The sequence below is a fragment of the Triticum urartu genome, chromosome 6A, assembly GCF_056163025.1.
Source record: "Triticum urartu cultivar PI428250 chromosome 6A, HENAU_Tu73, whole genome shotgun sequence".
NCBI classification, from domain to species: domain Eukaryota; kingdom Viridiplantae; phylum Streptophyta; class Magnoliopsida; order Poales; family Poaceae; genus Triticum; species Triticum urartu.
The window spans coordinates 473,206,368-473,216,890 of record NC_141878.1 but is presented as its reverse complement, the minus strand read 5'-3'; the positions used below and the strand labels follow the sequence as shown (position 1 = coordinate 473,216,890).

Sequence of the window (10,523 nt, the reverse complement as noted above, 5' to 3'; positions counted from 1 at the left end):
GTTTCTGCAGCAGTTGCGCAACATTATAGGCACACCCCCAGGTTTAGCTATACACACAGATGCTTGCAAGGGTTTAGAGAGTGTAGTGGAAATTGTATTCCCTGGAGTGGAGCATAGGCAATGTATGCGACACCTAGCGCATAATTTCAAAAGGAAGTTCAAAGGTAAAGTTTATGATGAGAACTTATGGCCAGCATCATACACATGCAACAAAAGGAAGCATGAACACCATTTGAGAGTCTTGTATGCTCAAAATCCTTTTGTGAAGGAGTACATGGATGCACATCACGGCAAGGTGTGGCCAAGAAGCAAATTCAACAAAATCTGCAAAGTAGATTATGTGACCAGTAACCTTGCAGAATGCTTCAATCAAAGTTCAAGTCAGTGAAAGGGATCTTGTTGTGGAAAGCATTTGACAAGATGAGGCAAATGATCATGATAAAGATGGCTCTTCGCAAAAGAATTGCAGAAACACAATATGTTGGTCATCAAATGCTCTCATCACTGATTAAGGCATTGCACTTGAAGGCAAGAGGACTGAAGATGAAATGTATTCGATCTGGTACATATGAGGGAGAGGTTACCTATACTGACACTAAAAATAGGGTATGGAGGTATCCTGTGAACCTAAGTACTAGAGAATGTACTTGTAGGCAATGGCAGATCCGTGGGAAGCCATGCATACATGCCCTACATCTGATGACCGTTATCGGGGGTGCAGATGGTGAAGTTGATCAATATTGCTCTGAGTATTTCTCTATTGCCAAATTTATGGCTGCTTATGCTGACAATGTGCCTGCACTATTGGGGAAAGATCAATGGAACATAGTAGATCCAGGGTTCAAACTCCACCCTCCTGTCATTACTAGACCACCAGGAAGACCAAGGAACCAGAGGATTAGAGCAGGTGAGGAGGGTCGTCTACCAAAGAAGCGTGCTTGCAAAAAATGTGGAGTTCTGGGGCATATTTGTACCAATGCAGTGGATGCATCATTTGGAGAGGAGGAAAGATGGACAGCAGCCAATGCTGAGGAGAATGCAGCAGCAATGGAGATTGAAGATGCAGTGGAGAATGCAGCAGCAAATGAAGCAGTGGAGAATGCAGCAGCAAATGAAGCAGTGGAGAATGCAGCAGCAAATGAAGCATCTTGATATGTGTTTGCATTCGTAGAATGCAGCTACCCTTTTGTTTGCATTTGTCCTCTTTTTTGCCTATGGTTTATAATTTTATTTACCAGCTCTAGGGAGAAAAGGCCAAGAGATGAAGAAGCAGAAGATTTTGAAACCATGGCCTTTGATGGTTTTGAAGCTATAAGAGAGGAAGAGGAGGGGGAAATTTTTCCAATTGTGCCTTTAAAGATTACTGAACCCATAGATGACCGTCAAATGGCCGTCAAGTGCTCGGCGAGTGGAACTACTCCATCAGCACCTCCACGGGGAAAACCCCAAGTAAAGCCCAAGATCAAAAGGAATAAGAGTCTGAAAGAAAAGAGCATCTCAACTAGGGAAACCAGGAGCAAGACAGCGAAGCCATCTACAAACACAAGGAGCAAGTCGAAAATTTGAATTAAGTTGTTGGGAAATGTTTGTGTTGTCAATTTGAGGGCGAGTCGATCACTTAAAACTTGGTAGATTTGAGCTACTGTGAAAACTTATCAGTTGTAATAATGTTGCTTCTACTTTGGTTTCTTATTTGAGTCAGAATTCAAATTTCCATCAAAATTTGAATTTAAATCAATATTTGAATTTGGGCCAAAATTTGGATTCGAGCCAAAGTTGAAGTTGAACATTGGAGGTTCATTGCTCTGTGCGGTGTATTTGATCGAGCATTTGAAGTCCAATGTTCATAGGTGAACAGTCCGAATGAGAAATGTGCTAGAAATGAGCTCGAAAGCTAGGGTAAAAAGCCCTATTTGAAATCAAGTTTTTTTTACCTTGCCTAAATGAGACATATATATTTTTATTAACACTTGTTCCATATATATAGGGTAAAAACGAAGTCTCACTATTTATTGATTAATATTCATATTACTACATTTTTTTGAAAAAATATGCTTTTAATTCAAAACCGTCAAATAACACGTTTTAGATATGAAAATGAAAAAGTAAGTTCAGATCCTTCTTATTCACTCCAAAATGAAGCTATGGAAATTTTTTCTGATTTTTTTAAATTATTTTGATTTTTTTTCAAACCCTTAACCCTCTCTCCCTATTCTACGAACTCCGAACATGTTCATAGGTGATAGCTCATTTGTGTGAAGCCTTTTTCATGAAAATGACCTACACCAAGTTTATTATTTTTTTCTCATAACCTTGTCACATATGACGGCTATGTGCGCAAGAATTACAAAATTTTGATTTTTTTGAATTATTTAAAAACATTTGAACTTGATTTTGACAGATCACTTCAAAAAATGATTTTTCAAAAAAAAACGCCCCTATACCTAGTTTATATTTTTTATGGTAACTAGGTCTCATAAACGGACGAACTACGTTTGTTTTATTTTTTTTGCGATTTTTTCTAATTTAGTTATGGCCATTTGAAATCAGGTCAAACCCTAATAACCCCGTTGAATCGCTCATAACCCCACAGAAATGCTCCAAACCCTAGCGTCGAACGTCCGCCGTCGGATCCTACCAAGCGCCAAACACCACCTGTCAGATGTGGGGCAGGCATGCGCGATCCGCGTGATGCATCCTGATTGGCTACTGCACTGTCCTTCTCGGGTTTTTACGATCTGCCCCACTTTACATATGAAATTGTATTTTTCGCACATGACCACCACATGTCAGTGTTAAGAGTTGGTTCAAATATTCAAACTGCAAAATACAATGTGGCAAATCATCAATATAGCTTCCCCTTCTTCTCTTCTCCATCTGACAGACAAAGGCATCGAGCAGCTCGAGCAATTCCTCTGTTTCTTTCCCCCATCTTCTCGTTCTTCTTCCTCTCGAGCAATTCCTCCGTTTCTTCCTCTCGGGCGATATGTCGACCTCCTCGTCAGCCCCCCGTTCCACGTGGCCGGTGTATGGTCCAGTGCCGATGACTCGATGCACTGACTGCCCACGGACTGCGCCACTGAAGCGGTTGACTTCAAAGGAGGAGAAGATTGGGAACTTTGGGCGCGAGTTCGTCAAATGCGAGAGCAAGCCGGAGGGGCAGGTTAGATCTGAGTTTTCGTCGCATCCTTTATCTCTAATTTCTCAAAAAATCTGTCAGATTTGGATTTAGGTTACATGATTTCGTTTTCAGATCGTGAAGAAATGCCACCATTTCAAGTGGATGGATGATTACATCCAGAGGCTTCAAGGGTTGGGCTTGTTGGATTCGAGGGGGAATGCAATCCGCGAGTTCAATCTGGCCCATGACAATGCCGCTCCGGCAGGAGCAGCGCGTCCAGAATACCCGACGGTGGTAGATGTCAAACTGAAGACGGAATTGAAGAAGATGAACAAGAACTTCAAGCAGCTGATTGAGTTGAAGAAGCAATCCAATCTGATAGCTTTAGGAATACTTGCTCTAGGAATTTTTTTACTTGATGGCCATCTCTCGTTAGAGATGTTTGTCTACTGTTGTTGCCACTGCTTAGCAATCCAAGTCTGTTTATCTCAAATGCAACTCTGTTTAGTGCAACTGTCGATCTCTGAATGTATGCAGTTTATTGTTAAGTTTCGACACTTCCAGTTTCGGCAGAAGACAACTACCAGTTCAGTGATAGGATTATTTTGTTAGCTAATAACCTCGAGTGTTGGATCATACCCTAGCTCGTCAGATGACAGTAAGCAGTACTTGAGCAGCACAAGGGATATACATCAAGTTCATCTCTTCTCTCTCGCACTTGCCAAACTTTTGTCCTCGAGTTCGTCAGTTCTACGAGAAAAAAAACCTAGTTCACGGGCCCAAAGAGAATCAAGCTGCAATAGGCCCACAAAGGATAAATGAGGCCCAGAAACAAGCGATGTTTCTTTTTTTGTTTAGGAACGATTGCTTTGTTCTTTTTTGTTTCTGATTGCTTTTTTCATTAATTTGATTGCCCAATCTCTTATATCTCATTGATGAATTTTTTTGGCTTTCCTTTATGGGTCCCTTCATTTTTTAGAATCAAAGTATTTGCAAACCGCAGTATTATTATGCCTAGCGAACCAATACTTCATGATTGGAAAAAGAGGTCCAACCCTCTTTTTTATATACTTCAAACATAGTGTAGTTAAAACTACACTTTTGACTAAAGCCAAACATCTCAAAGTATTTGATACTTCAATATTTCTGAAAACCAAAGTATTCTTGGAGTACCTAAAAAATACAGAGCTCTCAAACCAAAGTCGTGTACAAATGTACAATATGTTCTTATTTTTAGAAGGCATCTATAAACACATCATTTTTAGTTAGTTTGGTTAATTTTTCCCATGCCAATTAGCCGTGTCTAAACTTGGGACAAACAAAATACAAACATAACAAAGCATTAATATAAAAAACATAACTTAACTTAGATAGGGTTGCTAGGGCAACATAAGTTCTTACATATAACACGACACCGATAGATAATAATAATTAACCTTACATAGATAGGGTAGCTAGCTCGGGCAACACACACACCAAACTCACACTACATAGTAGATAGGGTAGCTAGGGCAACACCGCCATGTCTTCACCGTCGTCTTCACCTTAACCGCTGGCTTCACCGTCTTCTTCGCCGCCGTCTTCAGTACTGCTCCTCCTCAAGGCCGTTGTCGCCGAGGTAGTACGGGAGGCTGTGCATGCGGTTGTGAGCGGGGAAGACGCTCTCGAAGTCAGTGAAGATGTTATAGGTGGTGAATGCGATGAACTCGCACCCACACCAATACACCTTGCCGAGCAGGTAGTAGGCATCGAACCTGTTGGTGAAGTGGATGACGAGCCCTACCACTAGAGCGTTGGCGTGGGGACGCTGCTCCACGAGGTTGAACATGGGCGGCGAGCCCGCCGGGAGGTGGTGGAAGCCCGCACGGAGGAACCCCCATGCAAGCTTAGTGCTACCCCTCCAGCATGAGAACGCCCACATGCGGAGCAATGCCTCGACGGCGACGTTAGCGGGGTACCGCCGTTCCGGCACGGTGGGCGGCTCTTGGAACGTCGGCCCATTGTACTGCATCTTGCTCACTTCGCTGAGTGGAACGGCTTTGGATTTTGGGGGAAGAAGAGAAGTGGGAGGCGCAGATGGATCTGTAGAAGAAGAGGCAATGAAGGGCAGTTTAAATAGCCGGGGGAGACAAAGTGGGTACACGCGCAAACAGCGTAGATCGTGACTCAGTGCGTGCGTGAACTGATGCGATCATCAATGTGTGAACGTGAATCGATGCAAGCGTGCTTTGCATGCTCTGCATTGGCGGCTGCCTACCTCCCCCTTCTGCGTGCTCTGCGTTGGCGGCTGCCTGCCTCCCATTCACGAGCGTGCGTGCAGCCTACCCCTTCTGCCACCGACATATGGACGCGAGCGGCAGCCGTCCGGCGTGAACCGATGCCTCGACATAGGGATGCGAGCGTGCGTGCAACCTACCCCTTCTGCCACCGGCACGTATGCCTGCGACGCGTGAAACGATGCTGCGGAACGACTGAATCCACCGGAAACCGTGCGGCACGGATCGATGCGTGCGTGTCGGCGTGCATGCATGCGATTAGGTCTAGGTCACTAGATGCGTGCGTGGCGGTGTTCGCATGCATAGCAGGCTACATCGATGCCAAAGCCGGGCATGCATAGCAGGTTGCATCCATCGATAGCAGGCTTTTTTAATTTATTACCAACAAACTAACGGGCCCGTCCTATGAACACAAACAAGGCCCAACCAACGAAGCCACAGCCACAGTCAACAGAGTCCAACGTGGCCCCACAAGTCAGTTAATGGCCAAGACGGCAAACGTCTGTTATGAACATTTGTGAGAGTTTCAGCTAAGGGAGTGGGGAAAAGTGAGAAAAAGTTTGAAGCGTGGGGAAAACTGAGCACAACTAAGGAATTGGGGGGCACAAATGGAATAAGCCCTTGTTAATATAGTCGGATCATATGATGTTTCTCCCCTCTATACTCTTGTTGTGATGAATTGAATCTTTACCCTTTGAAGTTTTGTCATGTCGGATTGAATGTTCAGATTTGAGAACACATGATGTATGTCTTGCGGTATGAATACTTGAGGTGACATTGGGGTATCTTATTGATTCACTTGATATATGTTATGGCACTCAACTTGTGGATTCCCGCGATGATATTGGGGTAATCTTTGCATAGGGGTTGATGCACGTTTTATTATCTTTTCTCCGATGGAAACTTTGGGGTCTCCTTGTAGTTCTTTGTGTGGATTGAGTATTATGAATATGAATTTGCTTTGGTGTTATTCTAGTACGAACTCTAGGATAGATCGAACGGAAACAATAGCTTTGTGTTATTTTAGTACGAACTCTTGAATAGATCGAACGGAAAGAATAGCTTTGAGGTGGTTTCGTACCCTACAAACAAATTCTATCTTTTGTTCTCTGCTATTAGGAACTCAGGAGTGATTGTTTATTACACTTTGAGGGATAATCATATGATCCAACTATGTTAGCACTGTTGGGAGATTGCACTAGTGAAAGTATGGACCCTAGGCCTTGTTTTTAAGCATTGAAATACCGTTTTGTGCCCATTTACTATTTGCTACCTTGTTATCTTTTTATTTAGATTATAAAAATATATTTCTACCATCCGTATTACACTTTTATCACTATCTCTTCGCCGAACTAGTGCACCTATACAATTTGCCATTGTATTGGGTGTGTTGGGGACACAAGAGATTTCTTGTATTTGATTGCAGGGCCGTTTGTGAGAGACCATCTTCATCCTACACCTCTCACGGATTGATAAACCTTAGGTCATCCACTTGAGGGAAAATTGCTACTGTCCTACAAAACTCTGCGCTTGGAGGCACAACACGTGTCTCAAGAATAAAGTTGCATAGTAGACATCAAGGCCGGGGTGGAGCGGCAATGGCGGTTCATGCGGCGGAGCTCCAATGGCCGAAGATGAAGAGGACGAAGCAGGCGGCGTCGATTGTGCTCGATGGCTCCAATCCCGTGACGCAGACGACGGAGCAGGCATTAGGGGTCTTCTTGGGCTTCTCTGTAAAGCGCGGGGCGGCTTCGGTGAGTGCTGACGACTGTGAGGCGGCGATCTCTCCTCTCGGGTGGGCATGGCAGAGAAGGATAGGGTGAGGGAGCGAGAGGGAGGAAATTGGGGGGGGGGGGGTTCTAGGGTTTGCGGGAGGGAGTGTGAGGGGGCAGGGGTGGTTTTATCCACCCCCACGGGGCTGCAGTGGCGAGTGGGGGAGGGAAGCCATGGCGTGCGCCACCTTTGCCAGGGCGCTGTGGGAGGTAAGGCAAGGCCGGCCACAGTGGGCTGGGCCACACTGTGGCTTCCCAAGGCCTAGTGGCATAGTAGGCCTAGCTCTTTACTTTTATTACTTTTTTGCCATTTTCCTACTGTTTGCAAAAAAATTGACCACTAAATGAGTTTTATAAAATATGCAAGTTGTCAAAACAAATACTAGGCATTATTTAGTACTCCCACAAAAATTTTGGAGGCAAGAAGATTTCATTTAAACTTTATATAAATTAAAATAGATTAATGGGGTTGTTTTGGACAATGTTCTTAAATCCTAGGGGCATTTTGGGAATTTAGGTGATGTTGTTTTCCTCAACATAATCACTTAGGAATTATTTGCAAAATTAGGAACTATTTTGTTTGCATTTTTGAAGATGTAAATTTTGACTTGAAATTTAATTTTGAATTTGGTTTTGATTTTGGACAAGTGACAATTTGTGTAGTAATTATGATGACATGGCTACCATTAGGGGGAGGTTACTGTAGCTTGACACTAGGGGTGGTACACAACACCTGGGTTAGCCCAAAGCAAGTTTGGACAAGCAGTGTTATATTTAAAATTGAACAATGTTCCCAATCAAGGGGGCGACTATCAAAGTATCTCTTATCCCATGAAGCAAGAAGAGCCAAGTTAAAATCTCTAAGACCAGGGACACCTAGACCACCAAAAACATTCTTCCTGGATACAAGCTCGCAATTAGCCAAATGATATTTGTTCATTGCTTTTATTACCCCAAAAGAAATTTGATATTTGGAAGTAATGGAATTAATGGCCCATTTGGGGAACTTGATCACCGACATAGGATATGCAAGGACACTAGCATTACAGGTGCTCAAAAGAGCCAACTTGCCTTGCAAGAAATATTTCTATCCAATTAACCAACAATATTTGTAATCATCCTATCTACCATTGGTTGGACATCCTATCTTCATAGATTTTTAAAATACAAAGGCGCCCTCAAATATTTGGAAGGGAAATCACCCATCTTGCAACAAAAAATAGTTAGACAAATCCTTATCCCCATTAGTAGTTGTAAGTGCATCTAGTGCCCCTTAGTGATTTTGGTGTATTGAAGACTTATAGGTTAAGGGACTAATGTGTTTATGAGTGTACACAGGTCTATAAGTCTATGAGGAGTTTGATATTTACAGAGAAAGTCGACCCCTAAAAATGAAGTTCTTCGTCTGAAGACTTCAGTATTATGAAGACTTTCTGAAGACTTTGAAAGTGAAGAAAATGGTGTGACCGTGAAGACTTGGTATTCATTCAAGGAACATGAAGCGTGAAGACTTTTGTTTTCGTAGTTTCATTTTCTCTTTCTTGAGTCATAGGAAACACCGTACTGTTAAAGAGGGTCGAGGAAATACTAAGGAAAAATTTCCAAGTGATGCTCAACTCAAAATCCTACACCTACCAATCCCTTCGAGTGAAGCCATTGGAAATCTCATACAGTTCAGTCAATTTGTTCAGTGACAGAGACGAAGCTCTTCTGGTCTCTGAGGAATTTGTTCTGACTGAGGAGTTAGGAATTCACTAGTGCGGATTTCCTACACAGTGAGGAACATGATAGCCCTGAGGATTTTGCTACTCAAAATTCCGACCGTTGCTGTGCTATGCGCCAACTGTCCCAAAATATCTATCCACCTAACGGTCATATCATTGAAGGGCATTTATGTCTTATCATGTCGGGCTGCTCCCTAGGCTATAAATAGCCGCCCCCTACAACCACTAGCTGGTTGGCTGCTCCGAGAGAAACTGACACTTGTCATTTGAGAGCAACCCATCCTCTGAAGACTTTGAGCGAAAATCATCAAGTGAGGAAAAACCAAAAACCCAAAACCCAAACACCTACAAACCCCAAGTGAGTGAGCATCACTGAAGAGATTGATCATGCGTGGATCCGACGCTTGTTACCTTTGAAGACTGTGCTTCTTCCAGACGGTTAGGCGTCATGGTCTAGAGCATCCAAGAGGAATTGTGGATCACCGAGTGACCGAGTTTGTGAAGGTTTGGAAGTCGCTGAAGACTTACCATGAGTGATTGGACGAGGTCTGTGTGACCTTAGTTCAAGGAGAATATGGTGAGGACTGGGTGTCCTGAGCTGCGTGTTCAGGACTGGGTGTCCAGGACTGTGTGCCCTTAAGTTTAAATACTCAGCCGCTCCAACCAGACGTACAACTGAGACAACAGTTGGAACTGGTCTACCAAATCATTGTCATCACCAAGCTTACTGGTTCTATTTCCTCAACTCTTTCATTTCCTCATAATTGTGTTGTGTGCTTGTTCATATCTGTGTTTGAAGACTTTGACTGAAGACTTTCTCAATTTCCTCAGTTCAATTTCTTCAGTCTGTTTGTCTTCATCCTGTGTTATCCTGTGCTTACGCTTCTGTACTATGTGCCTGTCTTCATTTCATCATTATGACTATGCTTGTATTCTGTTATGTTTACTTTTGAGTACTCATTCCGCTGCTAGTAGTTCTTCGCTAAGGAATTTCCTCACCGGCAAATTCCTCAGTGAAGAATTTCATAAAAATCGCCTATTCACCCCCCTCTAGTCGATATAACGCACTTTCAATTCGTATCAGAGCAAGGTACTCCCTTGTTCTGTGTGATTTTGGTTTAACCGCCTGGAGTTTTAGTTATGTCGACCGCAGGTATGATCAAGGTCTCTGCTGGGTGTCCTACCTTGATGGGACGGACTACCCCTACTGGAAGAATAAGATGCGAATGCATCTTGAAGCAATTGATAACGATCTCTGGTATGTTGTGGAAAATGGTGTTCTCTCAGTCACACCTTCTCTGAATGCTGCTGATGTGAAGAGATTCAAGCAACTCGACTCTCAAGTGAAGAATATCATATGTGGCCATCTGAGCAAAGGACAGTATGGCAGAGTGAGTGCTTTGGAGACAGCGAAGCTTATCTGGGACAGGTTGTCCAAAGTGAATGAAGGAGTCTCAACTCAGCGTGACTCTCGAGTTGATGTTCTTCGCAATCTCTTCAACCGCTTCAAAAGACTCGACAATGAAAATGTTCAACAAACCTTCGATCGCCTCACTGACATCTCAAATGAGCTTCAAGCACTTGGTGCCACTGACATCGCCGACCATGAGGTGGTGAAGAAATTGCTGAG

At 43.4% G+C, this 10,523-nt stretch overlaps 1 protein-coding gene across 1 annotated transcript; it reads left to right on the top strand.

Moving 5' to 3' along the window:
• Nucleotides 1–699: 699 nt before the first annotated feature.
• LOC147965747 (uncharacterized) lies at nucleotides 700–1,566 on the top strand. The gene is made up of 2 exons (XM_087526903.1): nucleotides 700–1,118; nucleotides 1,233–1,566. The coding sequence occupies exons 1-2, from the start codon at nucleotides 700–702 to the stop codon at nucleotides 1,564–1,566; spliced, it is 753 nt and encodes a 250-aa protein (XP_087383029.1).
• Nucleotides 1,567–10,523: the final 8,957 nt, after the last annotated feature.